The sequence below is a fragment of the Oreochromis aureus genome, linkage group 6 (assembly GCF_013358895.1).
Source record: "Oreochromis aureus strain Israel breed Guangdong linkage group 6, ZZ_aureus, whole genome shotgun sequence".
NCBI lineage: Eukaryota > Metazoa > Chordata > Actinopteri > Cichliformes > Cichlidae > Oreochromis > Oreochromis aureus.
The window spans coordinates 33424966-33447760 of record NC_052947.1 but is presented as its reverse complement, the minus strand read 5'-3'; the positions used below and the strand labels follow the sequence as shown (position 1 = coordinate 33447760).

The window sequence follows — 22795 nt, the reverse complement described above, 5'->3', positions numbered from 1 at the left end:
TAAACAGCTTAGAGGTGAAATGGAAGTGTGCATGTGAGAGCAAGTAATGGACTGCAAGGCAGACTGCTCAATATTATTAACATTACTCAGTTCAGTCACTGCATAGTCTGGCTTCTTCTCAGTGCTTCTTTCTAAGTATAGTTTGACAAACTTATACACTATATGCTTTTGTCAACATAGCAGCGAATAAGCAGGAAGACCAGACTGTGTTTTAGTGCATTTTCAGTGACAGCACTGGTTTGTTTGTGGTTTCTGTACTCTCAATAATTTACAGCACATCGTCTTTTTTCATTTCCCTAAATGACAAAGTTATTATTTACACATAACTCATGTTTCTCTTTGGAAACTAATAAAATGACGAGTGAGGAGGTTTTTTTTAAAACCAGTGATGGGGGGTGGGGGAATTGTAAAAGGACAGTCAAAACACAAAAGTATAAAAGATTTTTTTCTTCATCATGTTCCTTTTTGTGTAAAAAGAAGCAACGTGTGAGTCAAACACAGCAGTGATCAGGTGGTTTTCCTGAGATGAAAATGTCCCACATGTAAAGAATAATTTACCGTGCACACGTTCATAGAAAAAGATTGTAATGCACACTACCAATAACTGAAAGTATGGCTCTAACACATTCTGTGGCTTTTCTTTTCAAGACACGGGTGCTGTGGTGGGCATTGAAGTGCACAGTAGGAATCGCATGGCTTTATGCAAAGTCACTATGGTGAATGAGAGAGGAGTGTGGAGGTGAATGCATCACACTTTCGGAGGAGGTCTGACTGCTTCCCTGTCTTTGCCACTGGGGCCCCTCATCCCCCAGGCTGCCACTCTGTGCAACCCGAGACTCTGAAGCTTCTCCACCAAGTTCCAGCTAAAAATGTTCCTTCGTCCCTCTCTGTGTGAGGAAAAGTCTCCTCTTTTGTCTGATATGATAGAAGACGAAGGTTTTCCACTGTGGCTATAGTGCAGGTTGTGGTGGGGATGACTGGAGGCTGAGATGCCGCGCTCTTGCAGCAGTTGCAGGAGTCCCAGTGATGAAGTGCTAAGATCTGTGGTGGTTGTCCGGCCTCCCTGGCCAAAGTCCTGCTGCAAGACCGGTGAAGTGCTCACGTGTTCACGGTCCCGAGAAGGTGGCAGGCCGAAAGAGTGAAGGCTATAAAAAAACAAAAGAAACAAACAAAATATTAAAACCAAATGACATAACATGTCCTCTACAAGCACATGCATATTCATATAAACTGACTGAAAAAGAGACGATGTGAGACGTTTTGGTTAGTTTAGCACATCAACACTAAAACGTGGAGAAACATGATGTTAATATCCCAGTGATGAGGAAAACTGATCTGGTGTGGAAGAAAGTGAAAGAGATGGTAGGAAAAAAATATGATAAAAAACCCAGTGGGGAGCAAAAATAAGTAAGAGCAGATGTTACAACGTTAGGCAGGCATTAGTAAAAGATAACATGCATAACGGAAGCAGGACTCATGAAACATCAAGCAACATTTACAGACCTTCCACTACATCATACTTAGCACCTAAAAACTGTAAACCAACTTTTTAAATTGTTTTACCATCGAAGGCAATGCAGTACATTAGATTTAGGTAGATCTCTGTTTTCTAAATACATTGAAATGTTTACACAGTAAACTCTTTCCTAGACTTATTGATCACTCATTCCATGCACAGAGTGAGGACTGGAAGTGCTGGAGATCATGCCTCTGTCGTTAATATTCCAGACACTAATCAAGCATTCAGAGTGCATTTATAACACCAGGCTCTTACTTTTCCCTGATGGCTCCTTCTAGAGTTGGAGAAAGAGCCTTGACAGACGTTTTCTACCATTGAGAGGGTAAAGAACGGAAGTTAGGAAAGACAGAGCAACTGTAATCTGTAATATCTATACCTGTTTAAAGTGAACCTATTGTGCTCATTTTCAGCTCCACAATTTTATTCATGGAGTCTAAATTAGTAGCCTTAGAGCTTTGGAGAGGTAATTCATTCAAGTCATCTTCTGTATAAAATAAGCCATTTTAGTGTTTTAGTGTAAGCCACCTTTTCTATAATACAGCTTACTTCTGATTTGCTGTCCCTTGCAAACAGAATACTTAAAAAGCAGGTTGGGGCTAAGACCTATGTGCCTGGGATGGCCATGGTGTTCTTCTCTGACGTCATGAAGAGCATACACGGTTACCTCATTATGTCAAACTTTGCCCGTATTTAGTATTGCTGAACACAATTTCACAAAATAAAGAAAACAAACAATTTAGGTCCACCTTAATGAAAGTGACACTGGAAAAAAAAAAAGTTTGGGTTAGTAAATTCCTTGATTTAGTTTAAAAGGTCCATCATGTTAATACAAAATCCAACTAACGGTGTCTAAGGAGTATTTACCTTGGTCAGAGCTGTGAAAAAACACAATGAGCAAAGACGAAATAACCCCAAAACAGTATGTTCTTACCTAGTGGAGAAGGAGGGGATGATTAGGGAGGGTTGGAGGACTTGGCAGGTGGTGATGGTATGTGTGGGAGGGGTCTGAGGGAGGTTGGGACCCGATGAAGAGACTGTGAGGTCATGGAGGGGAAAAAGGTAGGTTAAACTACACATGTAGGAAAGAAAACGCATCTAAAGAGTCACTAAAAGACTGAATGAAGATGGACCCTGCAGTAATTTTGCAGGGAATGGGAGCTATCCTCTATAATGAGGAGATATGCACTTCAGTAAATGTGTCATCTGGAATTGAGTAGAAATGAGACAACTAGTTGACTTGTGTGTATAGTGTGCCAATGTGTCGTACCCATGCTGTGAGTGCCAGAGAGCTGTGACAGGTCTGGCTCATCCTCCTCTAGGTCATTCAAGCTGTAGACGTGCTGTATGTCGACCTCGAGCTCCCTGAAGTCTTTAGTTAGGACTCCCGGGCGTGGATGCAGGATACCTCCCAGGTTTGGTTTGGCCAGCTGCTGCCACTGGTGCAGAGTCACTGAGCCTGAAGAGGAGAGATTCAGAAGGTGCTGTCACTGAAGTGTGTAGTAATAGAATATAGATGCATTACAAATACTGCTCTTTGAGCAGGGCAGCTTTTCATCCGTGGGATTTACTACAGAGGCTAAGGTGAAGAAGCTCATCATTTTCTGTCTTGTTTTATTTTCTTATGCTTCATCAAGACTGCACAAATGCTGAAACAGGTTTGAAGACATTGATTAGAGAAACATAAAGCTAAAAATTTTACCTTCCAGAGGTTTGACAATCTGCAAACGGTCAGGTAGGTAGGACCTGGATCCTCCCGAGGAGCCACAGGAGTGCCGTGAGCTACCGTTGGAGTAGTTGGTGCCTGTTGAAGCTGCTGGGCTGGAGGCCAGGCTGTAATTTGGCGTCAGGAAGCCACTAGAGCCCTCGCCTTCCTCACTGTCTGCTGCCAAGGCACGGAGTTTACGTTCGCGTTCCACATCGAAGAAAGGTCGGTCAGAAGAGTGGTTCTGCTGGCGGACTGAGAGTCTGCACAAGGCAGCTTCGAGATCCTGGCCTCCTGGTGTGCCTGGTTGACCTAAACGTTTTGGCCCACTAACGCTAAAAAGGAAAAATTAACAACATTATTTTAAAGTCAACATCCTACAGCTTCAAACTGTATCCCAAAAATGTAAAATCTGTGTCAAATCTTAAGGCAGTACTGTGGCATCTGATGTGCAGTCTTACCTGCTGTCTTCTTTCTGAGCAGGATTGGAGCTTGGCTTGTCTTCCAAGTTAAGGCTGGCATTATCAGACCCATAGTAGCTGGTCCGGGGGGTGCTGTTAGAGCTGGAAGGTGCAGACACCGGGCTGGAGCCTGGCACACCTGGTGAGTGGCATTGAGACCACTGCCTTACAGCCTTGTTCGCCACTTTCACGGTTTCAAAAACACGCCAGGGGTGGTTCCTGCCAGAGGAAACAGCAAAAGTAATGACACGAGTGTCTCTCTTACACATTCAGAACCCTCCAAAAAAATATTTATTCAGAATTGAAACTCCTCAAAATTTTATACGAGCTACAGGAGGGAAATTGTATAATTGCCATTCATTTAGAAGCAACAACAACAACAAAAAAAACTCAAACTTGAACTTAAAAGATGCTCCTCTGTTTGGAGACTGTTAACAAAAGAAACTAACAGGTAGCAATAACAGGACAGTACTGATAAACAAAAGGGGTCAGTGTTGGGATATACCAAGGGGTCATGCTGTGTCAGTTAAAATTTAGCTGTAACAGTTTTTACTTTTAGACTAAGTCCATTAGCGTAACAGGCCTGCTGGCAAAGTGAATGCCTCACTCTATGGATCTGAGGCTGATGCATAGAGTGAGGCAAGTCTGAGATTCTGTTTTCTCAAATAAAATGCGTTATTATATATCAGTGACGTATCTTTCAAATAGTATATGACATATTATTATATGCTGCCATAAGTTGAATAGATAAATGGTCAAATTTGTAATTGATTTTCACTTCAATTTGCATTTCAAATTCTGGTTCACTTTGTTTAACATTTTGGTTGATGATGTTCTTGTTATTTGTAGTATATTGTCTCCTAAAACAAAATAATTACCCAAATACGGGAAACACATCGATACAAGAAATTAAATGAACAAACTACAGATTGCTTTGAATGCGAAATGCCATAATTTTATTGTAAACAGAAAAAAAGATGCACAGAACGAGAGACAGATGAAAGGCAAGAAAGAGCAGATGTGCGTTTCATTTTTCACATTTCCTTTTTCATTTCTAAGGATCATTTTTCATGGGGGCAAAGTCCCTCTCTCCACAATTAATCTGTTTAGTATTTCACAGACTGATTAAAACATATTTGTGTTCTTCTTCTTCTTTGTTTATACACGAGAATGCACAAAAATAAAAATTATACTAGTCTGTAATCTCGATCTTCCTGACACCATCTAACACCTTATAAAAGCCTTAATTATTAAATACAAAACTAAAATTAAGCATTAATTCAGCTAAATCATGGATGGATGTCAAGTAGCTTCATTCCACACAATGGACATTGATGTAGTTCTTTTAACAGAAAACATTACGTACTAACAAAACTTCAAGTCAAGTAAAACTTGTTGATCCCTGAAATCCAAATCATAAATTTTTTATCTAATAAAATTACCACAACAACATATACACATGTAACATACTAAATCTTACTAGTAATTATTTTCAAGCATGCATCAACTCAGTCAGTACTATTGTACCTGCTGTTTTTTTTCCTCTGTAAGGAATGTGTCTAATAAAAGCTGAGCTGCTATAAAAGTAAAAGCTACTTGACAAAGGGAATTAAGTTTAAGGTGTGATGGGGCAGGGAGTGGAACTACCACGGAATTTAAGCACTTAAGGTATAAAGGTAATATCCCAGAGCTGAACTTGTTTAACCTTAGTCATCTTTGTAGTTCTAGAAAATAATCCTTATGAAAACAGGAACATGAAACTACAACTGCTACTCAATATTCATGGTACAATCTGGTCAATTTAGACCAGACAAAGTGGATAAGGATTTTGAGATGTGCATATAAGCCAAACAGTCATAAAAGAGTAGGTCATAGACTCACTTGTATTCTGAGGGAGCAGGGGTGTCTAGGCCTTTGCGGAAAGTGCCTTCAATCTCTGCTGCCAGAGAGTCCATGGGGAGGACTGAGGCCAATGAAGTGTACCGCTGCACGGTGCTATTCGGCAGGCTCTTGTTTCGAAGATTTTTAATGTCCTCTCGGGCTTCGTGGAGCATGTCCTTACACTCTGAGTACTTGTCCTGCAAGTCCTTGAGCTAGAGACAGGGGGTGACAAATCAGTCAAACTGTAGCTCAAGGGAAAAAAAACAAAGTCTCATGCCACTGACAAAATACACAGGAGCAGCTGAACTTAGCATTATATAATGCTAAGTTAAGCTTCGACACATACGCAGAAGAATTTGATAATAAACAAACAAGAGGTGCTGAAATCAGCATATTTATCTAAAGCCAAAAATGGGTTTCTGTAAACACCTCAAACTCTACATCTGTGTCTATATTAAGAGAGCGTTTCAGTCACGCACAAAGAAAAATCAAAACTGAGCTCATGTAATCATCTTAATCCAACACCAAATACACTGCTGAAGTCGCAGAGATTACAAAGTGAGTATCTTACCTCAGATTTCAGTTTTTGCTGGCTCTCACGGGAGGCATTCAGCTGGTGGTTTAACTCCTCGTTCTCATGGGTGAGCTAAACGGAAAGACAACAGAATTCAGAAAGTTTTAACACAAGTATTTAATATAATCCATAACAAAAGCTGTGCACATGTGTGAGCCTCTCACCCCTTTGCAGCGCGCCTGCAGGTCAACGATCTGAGCGAGCAGCGAGCTGATTTCCTCCTGCTGCCTGAGACAATCCTCTACTTTCCGCGCTAGCTCTTCCGACAAGTCAACCACCTGCCTATTGGCAGATGCTGAAACACACAAGTCCCATAAATTTCCTTGTGCCTGACTTATAATTCCCATTTTCATTGACTGAAGCATGACTGTGACACTTACAGAGCTCATCCACACACACCATCATCAGCTCCTGTTCTTGCTCCTCGTAGATTGACGTCTCTGTTGAGAGCTCAGTAGCCTGCAGAAAGAATGTCGCTTATTAATAATCAATTATCATATGTGATGCTGAACTGCAGTCTTGAAAACTCTGTGTGCAATGAACAAAGACGCACTGCATACTGTACTATTTATTTTCAAATAAATGAATAAACAAACAAACACATAACAGTGAACAGGAATATCTCTTTAATTTTAATGTCGGTGCATACCTCTAATCTGAGCTTGCGGTTCTCCTCCTCTAAACCTTTCAGTTTCTGCTGCAGGAAGTCATAGTGGATGAAGTTGGTGAGTGAACTGCACGATTCATTCCTTTTCATTCTAAGGAAAGAAAGAAATGCATTTATATTAAATAAAATCCAATTTTTTATAAGAAAAGTGATGAAAAAGAGTGATCAGGTGCTAAGCCCTGTATAAAGAATAGGCTATTTTTTAATATAATTAACACTCTCAAAATAATTAACATGGATCACTGCGATGAATCTAAGTTAACAGAGAGTAATAATGTATAATAGCAATGATTAAGTGCTGATGGGGAGGGTTTCACTAGCTGAAGACATTGAGAGGATCAGTGGGGATGTTCTGACGTCTGTTTACTTATGCATAAGCCCAAGGTAGTAACCAACAGTGTAAACACAATCCTTTATAGCGGACATTCACCATCATAAACACTGAGGAACCTTTTGGTACCACTGCAACAGGAAGTCCACTGAAACTACTTTGTGGTAACATCTTGAAGCATAGTTAGTATTTTTTTTAAAGAGTACAGGATGCATTGCACCTCTGTTATACACAACCTGCAAAACAGGTTGCCAGCAGCTCGTCATCATTCAACCCTGTGCGTTACACCACATATGCAAGTTTGTGTACTCACGGTGACTGCGACTGAGCGTTTTCAATCTCCTCAGTGCTCGCATAGAACTGAAGGAGGTCATCTCGCATCGAGAGCTCATGGCGCAGTTGAGCAATCTACAAAAACAAGTCACGATCACTTAAGCACAGCAGAGTGTGACACAACAAAGATTAAATATTTCCATCTCGCTATACAGGTGTGTATCAAGAGCCTCTCTTTTTACCTCCTCCTTTGCAATTTCAAGCTGTTCATCCAGCATTTCATTACGTGCTGTTAGTTCTTGGTTTTGCTTCAGGAGGGACTGGCCAATCCGTGCTGCCAATTCCAGATCACGCTCTTTCTGCAAAGTCATAATCAAACATATAAATGAATAAATACATTGAGATATGTTTAAGGTTTTAATTGATTTGATTACACTGTTCTGATTTAAACTGTAATTATGTAAGACAAAAATTTTAGTAGATAGCATTGAGAGGGGTGACAAAAATATACAGAAAACTGTGACAAACAGTGATGATCTGTGAGGCTGAAAAGTCTGATCCTCTTAAATTCCATTCATCCGCTGTGTGTCTCTGTCTTACCTCCTCCAGCAGGTGGGTGACTGCCTTAATATCATGATATGTCTTGGTGACCTGGCCAACTCTGTCTGAGGACAGCACTGAGGGAGGAGTGAGAGATGGATTTAGTGAATGAAGGAAAAGACATAACTGTAGGTGATAATGGAAGAGAACTGCAAGGAATCAGTCGTGCTAACAGTAGGATGGTGTAAGGCTAACTAGACAACAAGATGTCCACTAGAGTGAAGAAAGACCCGCCTACCTGATAAAGTTACATTATTGCTATTTATCATTAACCAGACCTAGAGACACAACATCTCCACATGGTCAGCCACAAACTGATCCTCTTAGCTTGATCCTTTTTAGCCCAGATAAGACACCGCTAAAGACCTCGTTCTCCTGGATGCTAATATAGGTCTATGTACAGGGACTAAACTGACAAGGTATTCACATCAGGAAAGGATAACAGTGGCTGGCTATTGACCTGTAACTTTGTTTACATCCTGTACAGTGAAGTAGACATAAACAAGCCAATTAAAGCTGAAGTGGTGAACAGGATTAATACGTCATTCGATTAGGACAGATAAGACAGATTTTAAATTAATGGCATTCGTGTAATCATCATTTCTAAATTTCAATAGGTTAATTTATTTTTCAGACATTTACTAATAGGTATGAGATCGTGGTTTCACTTTGTTTCTGTCTTTGCAATAATGGCTTTAATTGTAGGTACTGTTTAGCGGCATGCCTCATTTGTGTAAAAAGCATATATACAGTCTTTTAGAATCTGCTTAAAGATATGCAGACATTGGCTGGATAAGCCTACGATTCTGCATACAACATCTCTAAAGTTGCATAATCTTACTTCAGATGAAAGCTTAGCTAAAGAGATGGGAAGCTGCCTGGCACACAATTAGACTGAGTCCTGAATTTGGCCTAGAAACACAGTGATTGGATAGCTGTGTCAGTATCTAATCAGCCTAATGGAAGGAACCCAACCTTAGGGAGGACTGTACTGTATTGTTCTGTGTAAGCACATTTTATATTTGCCATAACTTATAGCATGAACCACATCTACAGGATTTAATTTTGCTAAGATCAAAGAAAAATTCGGTCACTGTTAAAATATGTGAGATCGGGAACTTTATTATTTTGTTGAACACTTCTCAGTAGCAGTATCAAAGCCATAAAGTTGATTCTAGGACACAGAGATGACAAATGATGCTTGCCACCCTTTGGATTTAATTTTAATGTTCACTGTTGGCTATGTAACAGGTCAGCTGGCAGGATAATATGTTTCTCTCAAGGACACTGCAGCAAGGCAAAAGCACTCGAATACCCGGGCTCCACTGAATGATAACACTAGCTCTGTGGAACAAGCCTGGATCATAAAAGTCAGGACAGAGATTCTGTCTAATATCTCGTAATAAAATCCAATCTCTTTAAAATGCGAGCATAATCAAACAAATGCAAGTGCTAAAAAAAATATCCTGAAAATTAATCTGCTAATGAAAAAACGTCACATGTTCAGCCACACTTCAACAATAGAGATAAGACTTCAAGGTCAATAATAATCCAAACTGGAAACAAAACAGCAAAGCGTCACAGTGATGCACGTCTACTTGTGCACTAATGTAATGACCACAATAGAGTCTTTAAATTAACAAAGGTTAATCAGATAATAGGTTAACTTCATTAAATCCTATTGTCCTGAAAGTGCAGTGCTAAAAGCAACGTCTGCAGCAGGACTACTGGTAGGAACACATTTATCTTTTTCACATATCCAAAACAATGACAAGTCACATGTTAAACCAAGAAGAAACACTCTACTTTTTTTTACATTTTACTGCCTAATCTCAGTGGTTACAAGAACATTAAACTGAAGTTAGAGTACTGTGTATTATTTACACCCTCTAGCCTACTAGCCAAAATACCTAATCCATTTCATCTTAACCCAGCTGTCACAGCACAGAGCAGATCCAGGTAGAGGTTTTGGGGTCTAGGCTGAGCTAAATCTAGTCAAGTTCAATGGACTGCAAGTCTAACACTGTTCCTTAATGACTTAGGTGCGCTTATGACGTCTGTTGGGTTGAGGGATCAGACGGACATAGATGAGCTCCAGGAATAACATTTACAGTGATCATTGATCTGTATTGTTCTGAAGGTGACCATTTGATAGGATTGGCAGGATAAAATATTTGTCTCACAAGACTTTCTAGTGCGATTCTGTCTGTACATTTTTAGTGCAGTTTAAGCAAGTCAATAACAGTATTAAGGGACAGATCTAAGTGAAAATACATGTCACTAAAAAGAAATATAGGACTTATATTTCTGAATAACATTTGGATTGCACCATCGTGCACACCCACACAACATGCAGCACGGGGGGGGGGGGACGGGACACAGCTATAAATGCACACATTAAATAAAAAGCCTGGAACATGTCACACAGTCACTCAGATAAAAACAAGCCCACATAGGCATACATTTATTTATAAAGTACTAGATTTTTTTGGTTTTAGCCCCTGAAATTATAGGATTGGAACTAGAGCAGCAGTACAGTAATGCACCTGCAGTTTTTGTTCCTCAAAAGCACACCTATTAAACAGTAGTCATTCTTAGAAAGAAATATGTCTAAATTCTCCAAGTTTTCCTGCAAAAACTAAAGCTAATTTTGCGTTTGCTTTTTTCCCCCATTGCTTGTTGCAGGAGGAAGAAAATATGCAAAACATATATAGTGTAACGCTGGATCCATAAAGTAAAAACAGAAAAAACAGAAAACACAAATTAGAATGACTGAGAATTATAATTTGATCGCTTGTATACACGGCCTGTGCTGCTGCAGCATGCATGGGCATACACACTCACAGGTACTCTGACCTTCACAACACTAAAAGGAAAAACTGAAACTGAATACACTTACAAAACTTTACACCTCTTGATGCTCTAATTTTGAACTAAAGCTTCAAGCAGAGTCTGCAAAGACTCGCTTTTTGTTAAAGGTTAATCTTCATTTGCACAGTGTATCTTCAGTGACACAACTGAACCCTGCAGTATACGCAGCTCACCATTAAGTATTAAAGTGCTTAGATAACAAGGACCATGACAATGCAACGTACCACAGAGTACACCGGACAGGAATATCTGAGTTGCACTTGATCTTGACCTTTAATACTATACTTCTACATTCTCTTATTTCTATTTTTTAAGTATGGGCTCTGCAGAACAGGATCAGCACATCTCACCTTGTGTCACCTCCCTGCAAAGGTTGTCATTGTTGTTGTTATTGTTATTGCTGTTGTGGCATTTGTTCTCCTCCGCTATTTCATCTAAAAGACTGGAATGGCTCCTCTCCTCCTCGTCTCCCTCAGATGCTGAGGAGCTCCACACCTCCATGGTGATGGATGAAAAACTGTTCTCTGTATCTCCGTCCATGGGTTAAATCCCTCGTTCTTCTACTTCTGCTGTCTGTCAGCTGTGCTGTGACAAACCATTTGTGTGTCTGGCATGAATCTGCTGGCGTGTGTGTAGGGTAAAGCAATATCAACTAGACTGTGTGAGGGAGTGAGCGTATACGCCTCTATTTGCGTGTGCATGAGAATCTGAGCTGCTTGGTGTTAATATATAATCCCTCAGACTGTAAGGGCCATCTGTCGTCATGCCTGCCTCCCTTCACCTGGCCACGTTGGACTACCGGGTAAGAAAAAAGGGAAGAAAAGGGGGAGGGGTAAAGGAGGCATCAAAGTCTAAATGGCAAGCCATAAAATCTGATATTTATTAATTATTGTTAGCAATAATTAAAAGATATGAGTGACACAAGACTACAAATGACAATAATTCTGGTTGGGGCATTTGGTGCAGTTCAAAAGGATGCTCCACAAAGCCCACCCACCCCTGTAAACCGAGCGAGATAGTAGCTTCCATCCATGCCAGTGGCTGGTCTAATTCTCCTCACATACGCAGTACCATAGAGGAGGGGGCTCTGCGTAATAGTGGTGCAGGCAGAGTCACACCCACCCCCACAGGGGACTGATGGAGGCAGAAGGCCCTGTTCTTAATTACTGAGTAAGTTTTCACAGATAATAATAAAAGGAAGAAGTATTTTTTTTCTCTGTAATAAAAATATTACAGACACTAAAATAATACAGAAATCACAAATATTCTACATCTTCATCATATATGTCTAGTCTGTGTATCTTGTGACTTCAGTTGTTGCCCAAGCTAAAGCAGTTTCTTACAATCAAATATTTACCTTCTAATTAATTTTTCACCCACAAACTGACTGTGTGCCTGTCAAATTTTGCAAAAGACAGCAGAGATAACGTTTGCCATCTGAGCTATCACGTTGCACATTCATGCATTTGTTATTCCCTGAAGAATGCACGTGAATTACGTGCACGTCCACTGAAGGAATGGTTCAACCATGAGACAAGAGACAACATAACTAAAAGAAAAACAGATGGTTATAAGGAAGTAATGATGTGTGGACTTTACCCTTAGTAATAAAAAAGTGGCAAAGCTTCACTTTCAAGTCACCAGCCAGAAACAAAAGAGAACCTGTAGTCTGGCACATTCATTTAAATAAAGAAAATCCTGCACATATATTTCTTAAGAACACCTTATAAACTTTGAGTAAGAGCTCAATAGCATGAAATAGGACCCTTGTGTAACTCATTGTGTGGTTCTTTGTTTACTAAGAGCCAAATGTTGCTGATAAAAGTCTGCAAAGTGAGAGCTGATATCGGTGATATGAGCTGATATGAGATCATATGCATGCGGGGGAACACCCTGGAAGGTCGCTTGCCACCTTGTTTTGCTTCAGGGCATCTACAGAAAAAACGTTGTGCACAATCATCACGTAGTGCTCGCATCTCTGGTTGTGATAACTTTATGATCATTTATGGAAAGGTCAAACATAGAGCTGGGCGATATAAGATTTTTTCATATCACGATGTTTTTTTCATTTCAGGCGATAACGATATATATCACGATATAAGCCAAATAACTATATTTGTAAGATTTAAATGTGCCGTTGCTCACAAGTAAAATGTGAAATAATTAGCAGCTTGTTTTAATTAAAATATTTATTTCCCATAATAAGTTCAACAGGGTAGATGTACTTAAGGAACATGAGACTTCAGTTTCAGATAAATAAAGGCAAATATTGCAAACTACACAAAAGGCAGCCGCTAAAGCGTTTAAGTTTCAAAATAGAACAAACAAAACAGACCACTAAATTGTCAATTCCACTTAGAAACAAAATATTAATTCTAAAAATAAATCTTAGGTCGTTTTACAGAAGAACAGACAAATTTGACTAACTTTTGTCAATATCAAATAAACTGAGAACTAAAAGGAACTTCTCAATCTCTCCTTGTTGTATAGCTTAGCTTTTCAAACAGTTTTAACAGTTACTTTAGTCTGACAAAAGCCAAATGATGAATTAGTACTTTCAGTCAGAGATTGAGCATGCACCGCTTTATTGTATTTCCAGACTTGCTTTCGGCACAATTTACAGTGCGCTACTCTGTTTTTTGTCAGACTTGAAATAGCCGAAATACCTTCACACTACGGAACTTCTGTGGCCCTTCCGTTCGACAAGCTCTCCGGCATTGGAACCATCATCTGTTTTTTCTTTGGTAACCTTCGCTCACGCTCTCGGTTGATTTTTCTCTAGTCGGCAAACTCATTTCCTTCATTACCCGGGCTGCACGGCTGCAAAAACAAATACACATGTGCGCCTTGGCGCTTGGGAATATTGTTTTATATTCCCATTTCCTGTGTTGTAAAGCACTTTGTGATTTTTATCTGTGAAAAGCGCTATATAAATAAATTTTACTTACTTACTTACTTACTTACTTGTGCTGTACGTAACAAGTCACGTGACGTGACGCTGCGGCTATGATTGGTTCGGCGCTGCGCTACTTAATTTGGATTGGCTGTTCTTTTCTTTTTTTTTTTTTTTTTTAAGAGGACAAGAGAGATGAGGCCTATCGCAATAGTTTAATTTTTCTATCGAGAAAAAGTTATTTCGCAATACATATCGTTATCGTTTTCTCGCCCAGCTCTAGTCAAACATGAATCAATATCCAAATATGCTGGAGAACAAAGTTTCTTATTGAACCAAAGAATCTCCTTTTACTGCACTGCATGCCTGAGCTGCTTCATGGTTACTTCCCATGCACTCCTTGTTAGGGATCATTGGTTTTGTGAATCATTACTGTTATTTTTGATAGTGCTAAAAAAATTGTCTTAATACTTCCTTGACAAACTGGCTATACTACCCATGGTTTGTTCAGTTCATATACATTTTTACATTAGGTTAAACAATTTCCAATGCTAAACAATTATATTTATTTTCTGACCAGTTACTTACAAGAAAGTCTAATTTTTAACTCCTATAAGTTCCACAATGTTACAAGTTGCTACATTGGTTCTTTAGAGCAAAAACTTAGCAGGTTTTTGGCTCTTTAGCTATATGCTCACAGAATGCAGAAAGAGCAAACTACAACAGTAAGGCTATAGGCTAACAAACCAAAATAATGAACTGAGTGGGGTCAACATCAATGATTATATGTGGATTTACAACATAGAGCACCTTGAGGCAACACCTGTATGTGGTTTGATCTACTATCGTTATATAAATATTATTAAACAAATTCAACAATCGGTGACACGCCAGATTTTTTTACACAATGCTAAAATATGCACCAATTTCAACATTAACTGTGATCAATATTTAGAAATAGATTTAATCTCAAACCTGATGATTGAAAAATGTTTTTCATTAACTAGCATTACATCAAATGAGTGCAAGACTGCAAATAAAACACAAAGAAAGAGCACAGAGGAGGAGGGTGTGAGCTTAAGTAAAGAACTCAAACAACACCATATGCCACCAGCCAAATAGAGTCACTGCAGCATGGCACAGTCTGCATGGGTCAGGTTAGTCTGTCCTGTTCTGTATAGCAATACGTGGGTTGGCATCACGTAGGTACAGCCTGTTTAGCATTATGAGGACACAAACATGCAATCCTATTACTATAAATCAGGGTTAGTTTTGGCTACAAAGTGTAAAAAGCTAAACCACTCTTTAACCCCCTTTTTTATTTTTAAAATATAGAAACAAGAAAAACACAATATAAGGTAATGGGGCACTTATTTACATATTTAGCTTTATATATAAAATTATTCCTTATGAAAAGAGATCCAACTATAATTACAGAAACATACAATAGTATAATAGTGTATAAATGTATTTAAAAAAAACTATGAATTCAATATTTAATACCTCAAAGAACTACAGAATAGAATTCTAGGATTCTCTCATCAACTCTATTTTATAATTTGAGACCAGGTCAACATGTTTAAGGACAATAACAATAGATCAGTCATGCAGCTATCTTACAGTAGTTCATGCTGACTTTATTTAAAACAGACGATGTATTAACATCAGTGCTGCAAGTGACTGCCAACATTGTCTTTGTAGTGATGTCAGAGTCGCCATTAGGATATACCGTTTGCGGAGCTGCAGCATAAACTGCTTAGAAGTCATGACTGCTTAATCGGATTAGTGACATTTGACATCTGCGACTCACCTAAATGTGGTGCAGGTGTGTGCGCGTGGAGGAGGTCAGGTGCACAGTACGACCAGAGAGATGGAAGGTTCTTTTTATTTCCTACCAGCAAGTTTAAACATTATGAAAAGGAGCTTCCTGAAATCTTTATTCTCTATTTAATATAATAAAATAAAGCATTTAGCATAAATGGAAATTAAAGGTTTAATATTTAATATTTCAAGTTTAATACTCAAAAACTGTAGGTTTGTATGACTAGTTAGTTTATCCAGTCTTTGATCAGAATGAAACCTAAATGCACTAAATATAGCAATTACACATTCACCAAACTTTATAGGCCATAAGTGATGAAACACAATAATGCAGCTTACTATTAACATTTTCATATTCACTCTTGTGAGTACTCTTCCCTTTATATCTTTACCAAGCAAACCGAAACGTGCTTTGTGTGCTGTAAAACAGCTAACTAGTCTGTTTTCGATTACTATGTTTACAGGCGCACCTTTACATTTATTGTATTACCTTCAGTACCTTGTCCAGTACAAAGCAGCCGTGAGGACATTCTTGGCCAGCCATCAAAGGTAACATATTAATGTTCAACGAACCAAACCTAAACTTTACTCAGGCAAAGACTGAGCTCTGAAAATAAAGGCTAAAAATTAACACAACGATTGTTTGACTTTTCTCTTGGGATAATCTCTACATTTTAATTCTTACTTCCCTGTGAAAATACGTGTGTTATTATTCTTGTGATGTTCTAAAGGTAAAAACAACTATGAGGAGCTGAAGTTAGTACACGTTTACTAAATTAAATAAACATTTTTTTCCCTTTGGCAGCAATGAAACATTTTGGGAGATTGAGCTCACTAAAGAGGCAGCAATTCAGGAAGGTGAAACACTAAACTTTAACACAACTTAAAATATTCTATCTATCATGTTTATCCATCATCTGTAAACACAAGTAGAACTTAATTTTGCATGAATCCATAGATACTACAGTTTCTGTTACAATGGCAAAACCAATTCTGCGTAAAGATAAATTGATTAACCACAAACATGCACAGTGAATAAAGACTCAGAGCTGGAAAACTGAAAAACGATTGGAACTTCTACAAAAGGTACTTTGAGTCAGGGGGTCATTTTCCATACTTGGATTAACGTTTCAGCTGGATTACAGCTTTGTTCACGATCTGACGTCATCCTGGAATTACCTCTTCTCTGAAACTGTTTGGTTGGTTGTCAAAGTGACATGTCAGTAAGGTCAAACCTACTCGGAAACAAGTTCATTGAACATAAACAAGATTAGATGACGGCCTTAAACAGATCTCTGTCAAAATATCTGCCCGACCATGGATCAAGCATTCTTCTAGAAGCAATACACTGATAGAAGGAAAAACATTTGAAATTGTAATTATACTGTACGACTTTAAATATACTTGTCTTTTTAAGCGAGAGAGTCACGCTAATTTAACTAGAAGAGACAAACTAGCATAGGGTAACTATTAGCACATCACAAAAGGAGCTTAGCTTGATGACATCTCCTGCTACTTCCCCCAAACATTTACGTATTAAATGAACGAATTACACAACAGGGCCTGTGATAATCATAGACTGTATATAAAACACAGACTTAAGGGTCTGAAGAGAGACATCAGTGCACATATATTTAAAGTTGCATTTTTTTCTAATGTCCTGCAGGGGGAGACTGTGCTAGCAAAAAGAGATGATTGGACAGAAGTACAAGATAACAACCTGATTGCACAATTCCTTTATCAATTCACGGCATATATATGTACAGAAAAAAAAAAGAGAGTAGCAAAATAAGGACATTTGTGTTTGGTTAATTATTCATTTGTTGCAAAAATGCTTCTTGGCAATAAATATAGATAATAAACCTTCCAAACTACTGTTGGAAAGTCTGTTTATTTCCCCTTAAATGTGCCACATCTGTAAGGAAAATGCATTTGTGGGTTGAGCAGCAGAGATGAGAATGTGGGCTCTGCCCATGGAAATCTTGGCAAATCTTCTCTACCCCAGTTATTCTCTAACCAGGCAGACCACACACCGCCAGCCTCTAATGTCCAGTCCAGAGAGGCCACCAGAGAAGCCAGGAGGCCTGCCATGACTACCCTTCATCATTCGGCCCGTTTGCACTGGTGTCATCAGCATGTGGACTAGAACCTGAAAATGTTAAGGAAAGTTATGTTCATGACTCCAGATTCTGCCAATGGCAGTTGGATCCTAGGGTCAAAGAGATGCTATGCTGATTATAGCACCAACAGACAATCTGCTTTTGTTATTGAAGGTGGTGTGATGGCGTGGGGTGACATCCCCCTCACTAGAAAAACAAGGCTTGTTTTGGAGTCATCTCAATGCAGAGAGATATCAAGATGAGATTCTGCAACCAGTGGCAATCCCATATCTCCACAGTCTGGAACCAAACTCTATGCTCCAAGATGACAATACTCGCCCCCATAGAGCTGGGTTTATTAGAGACTACCTCCAAAATCTGGGAGTGGAGAGGATGGAATGACCTGCCTCCAGTCAGGATCTCAACCCTACTGAACACCTGTGGAATCAGCTTGAGCTTGCAAAAGACAGCAGACAGCATTCGTTCCAAAATGAATAACACAATCAAACTGGCTGACTTTCAACAAATGCTGGCTGAAGACTGTGACGTTCTCCCACAGCTGTGTGTGACCAGCATGAGGAGGAGGTGTCAAGCTTTTGTGGCAGTGTATGGTTCCCCCACCGTTTGTTAAATGAATAAATAAATTGTTGCAATGTCTTGTTTCTTCATACTTCAATCTTCAAATTCAACAAACAACACCGAACAAAAGCTGTTTGGCATCAGCAGAGAAGATTTAACAAGTTTTTCATGGTAACAACCCACACGCTCAACTCCGCTGCTCAACCCAAAAATGAATTTCCCTTACAAATGTCATACCATTTAAGGAGAAAATCAACAGGCTTTCTAATAGTATAGGATTTATAGCAAAGAAGCATTGTTAAAAAACTAAGAAAAAAAATCACCCAAACACAAATTTCCTTACTTTTAGTGCAAAGTTTAGTTTTAGCAAAGTTTAGAGGTGAATGTCAACAAGGACAAAAAACCCTGGTGGCAACCAGTGCTACCCCTCAACTGTCTAGCAGATGCACCTGTGGTATTATTTTTGAAAATCCTGCATCTTGAATTATCTCATTCACAAGATTTTTTAGAAAATTTGACCCCTGACCTTGACCTTAGAGGGATTCCAAGATTTTTAGTACATGCACCTACAACATCAATCGCAAAATCCTGAGTTTCCTCGTTCTTGAGTTATCACATTTACAAAACTTGGGTGTCCACTCTACGCACCACCCAGTGGAGTGGCAACAATACCCATTCAGCCTTTAAGGGCAAAGAGGTAAAAACCCACAGCAAACAAATAATCAACCTCATAATGAATGAAAAAGAAGATAATATATGTTTTGGAATGACTTAAAGCAGGGGTGTCGAACTCCAGGCCTCGAGGGCCGGTGTCCTGCAGGTTTTAGATATCACCCTGTTTCAACACACTGAATCAAATGATTAGCTCATTACCAGGCTTCTGGAGAACTTTAATACATGTTGAGGAGGTCATTTAGCCATTTAAATCAGCTGCGCTGGATCAAGGACACATCTAAAACCTGCAGGACACCGGCCTTCGAGGCCTGGAGTTCGACACCTGTGACTTAAAGTAATAACTTTAATATAAGAGCTGATGGTTGTCAAACATTGACATTCCAGAGTATTAATTAACTGAAACAGTTTTGATGTTTAATGTTTTAAAATTCCTTCACTGTGCATGTTTCACAAACAGCTACAGTACAACAAGTTTGTTGCTGCTTTAACAAGAGTTAAAGAAGTCAATAATCCATTTTTATAGCCTTTCTAACAACAACTTTACAGTTCAGTCAGAGCTGAAATGAAACAGTACTCACAGAAGTATTTGAGTGTTTCCTCAATCTGGTCATGTGTGAGTCCCAGTACGACCTCTGGTGGCACCAGAGGGGTGTGCAGCCAGTCGTCGTTGTCATATCCAAACACACTGTCTGCTCGAAGAGTGTAGTTGGGTTGACCCTCTGATAGGAGGCTCACTATCTCAAGCTCTGGCAGATCTGAACAAAGGTCTGAGTGTGGGGATTGTTTGTGTGCACATTTATGTATTTAATGGAGATTGATGAGTGTATAGATTTATATGAGAGAGAGGAAAAACAAAGAAAGAAAGTGGACATTAAGACCCAAAACAAAGCCAATGTCACATGCAACTGTACACTGCCCTCTACTGACTGATGAATGAATCTGCAATGCAATGCCATCTCTTAATAGATGCACACTGAGTCAGAATTAACTGAAGGAATATGCAGATTAGATTAGTTCACTTGTATATTTAGGTGGGGCACTCACTTTCAAACTACCATTAAAAAAAATGACCTACCAGTTAGAGTAGACACATCATGGCGAGCTCGTTGTCCCAGGTCACTTAAGTACCCCTGTGAAGCAATGTGAAGAGGCTGAGGGTCCACGTCCAGGGACCCCGGCGCCTCCCCCTGCCCCTCATTGAGGGAGAAGGCTGACTGGGTGTCCAGATGGGCCTGTGGGGGCCAGAAGGGAGGAGAAAGAGAAGAACGAGGAGAAGAAGTGAGGGGGGTTGAGGCAGGGTGGGACAGCTTGGCTGGGGCTGGGGGGTTCAGGGTGAAGGTCAACTCAGAGCCAGGTGTCCCGCTTGGAGACTGAGGCCACCCCGGTTGCTCAGGGAGAAAACACAGGCATCCAGGGCATTGGGCTCTGACTGAGACTGAAGGTAATGACTAGAGAGAGGACAATGCAAAGAGGAAGAGAGGGGAGGAAACAAAAGAGAGTAGAAACATTAGAAGGTTTCAGAAACCATCTGCAGTTATCTCCATGACAAAAAAAAAACAAAAAAAAACAACAGTTGCAGCTAATGTTGTATACATTAGAATATGCATATATGTATGTACAACAGTGTTAATTTCGGTGGCCGCTAATTTCGTCAACAAAAGTAAGACAATACCTAAAGGTGGGATGAGTTTGGAAGTGATCCAATCAGGAGTAATCTCCTTGTGCAGTAACATTATATGTGTGAAAAACTCCGTTTTCCTGAAGAGCAGTTATATGGATACAAATCACATTTGATCTCAAGGAAACTACAACACTTTATAAACTGTGTGGAGAAACTCACAACACAACAAATTTTTAAAGTTTGTATTTTAGTCATTGGATCAGCTTTAGATTTAGTCAACAAATCTTGTGATATTTAGTCGACTGAAACTAGACTAAAACTAAAAGAATTTAGATACTTAAACTATGACCTAAATTATGACTAAGACTAAATCAGCATTTCCTCCATATGCATATATACATATATATACACACACACACACACACACACATACATTCTGTCTGTAAACACCATAGTTTGAAAAATGTTTAATTAAATCTGATAAAATGTTCTAGGGATGTAGAGTGGTGTCATGTTAACGATTTATTACAATTTGGCTCACGTCCACCAAGCTCTTCGAGGTCAACTCAGTGATTTGTTAGGTGGAAATTGAAAAAAAAAGCCTTATAAGTTATAACTATTATTCTTTTAAGTGTGGTGTGTATTGTCAGCATATAGAAGGCGCTCTATAAAGATTTAAAACATCAAGACACATTTGACTTCCGACCCGTCCTTCAATCAATAAAGTAATTTGAAGGTCAAAGTGATAACAATGTTATATAGAGCTATTTAAAATGACAATAGCTTTGGCACAGGATACTTTGAGTATAGTCTATTCCCTAATTTTATTATGACTTTGTTATAACTGATTAAATATATATCAAGTATTTTTGAGACAAAACAAAATAAACTTATGATCAAAAACTTGAAATTCAACAAAAATCCACATCAATAGAAAAAATAATTAGAATTATGTCAAGGATGTTAAAATGGGTTTTAACAGGGCACACATTTTCTCTATGCTTGTTTTTACCGCACTCCAAACTTCTTAAAGTACTTTTTTTTAAAAAAGAAGAAAACACAATAAACATATACAAAATACAATATTATTCCCTTAAAAGTAAATACACCCCAGAGAGTGAGCTGCCATGGTGGAGGTTTGTGCTCTCGGAGTGCTTTTTGATTTTTTAAGTAATGCAAAACAGCAAAAACTTGTCACAAAACACAAAAAGTATTGTTTTTTGGGACATGAGACAGTTTGTATTTTTAATTATTTGTAAATGCCCTCTATAATGTATTATGTTTCCATGAGAAAGAAATGCATAATAAAGCCTTCAAGAGTATTAGAAGAAGCTGCAAACTCCAGCAAATGATTGGTAGCACGCGGTGTAGCATAAATATCTTTCCTTATTTAAATAATGAAGTTTACCAAAAGACAACAAAAACAACAACAAAAACTAGCACTACATAGCATGTGACATTACAAAGCATAATAAAAAAACAGATAAGCTGGTACACACTGAGCTGGTTTTCTTTGCAGAAGTTTTACTATGTAAATTATTATGATTTATTTGACAAAAGAAGCAAACTCTCCCAACATTGTTCGGTTTTGATTAAAGAGTCTGTCACTATGAGCAAATCAGTGCCTTGCTGATGTTGTAGGGTCACAAAGATAAAGTTACCACTGCCTGAAGCTCCACAATGATCAGGAACAACCTAAAATTACACCACTTTAGTATGACTTAAACCAAGAGCTAGTAGATGCTACAGAATATGAATTACATAGAGAAACAAAATTGCCAGACATACAGTGTTCAGTGTGTTGATGAAGAGATGAATTATGTTAAAACCATTATTTGAAGCACTATGCTAAAAGCTTGTTTTATTACTCTGTGTCCCAGTCATTATCTTTATAGATACTACATCACCTCACCTTATCCGTCCTGTCTGAGTCACTCTGACTGCTGTGGGAAAATTTCCACAGAAACATTTTTAACTCTGTGTTTATAGATATTTGAAATATTCTCACAGAGCTCAAATAGCTTATATTTAGCACTGCATTATTTTTGAAATAATGCCCCTCTCATTAATTGAAGTCACAGATAAAGGCTTCCTAGTTTACCAGCAGGTAACAAAAGGACATTTGATACCTCGGCCAAGTTATTGCAGTCAATAAAACATGTTGGCCAGAGGGCAAAGGCTTAGAGCCAATTAAAGCAACAGCTACTAGTTCAGCTTGGGCAATATGC

At 38.8% G+C, this 22795-nt stretch overlaps 1 protein-coding gene across 1 annotated transcript; it reads right to left on the bottom strand.

Moving 5' to 3' along the window:
• Positions 1 to 133: 133 nt before the first annotated feature.
• hap1 (huntingtin associated protein 1) lies at positions 134 to 22536 on the bottom strand. Its single transcript, XM_031754418.2, has 16 exons — positions 22480 to 22536; positions 20022 to 20394; positions 19525 to 19713; positions 8009 to 8085; positions 7651 to 7767; positions 7449 to 7543; positions 6787 to 6895; positions 6518 to 6596; positions 6302 to 6432; positions 6135 to 6209; positions 5564 to 5775; positions 3683 to 3901; positions 3219 to 3556; positions 2787 to 2975; positions 2451 to 2553; positions 134 to 1145 (listed from the first exon to the last, which is right to left on the bottom strand). The coding sequence occupies exons 1-16, from the start codon at positions 22534 to 22536 to the stop codon at positions 749 to 751; spliced, it is 2760 nt and encodes a 919-aa protein (XP_031610278.1). The 3' UTR covers positions 134 to 748.
• Between the last annotated feature and the right edge of the window lie 259 nt (positions 22537 to 22795).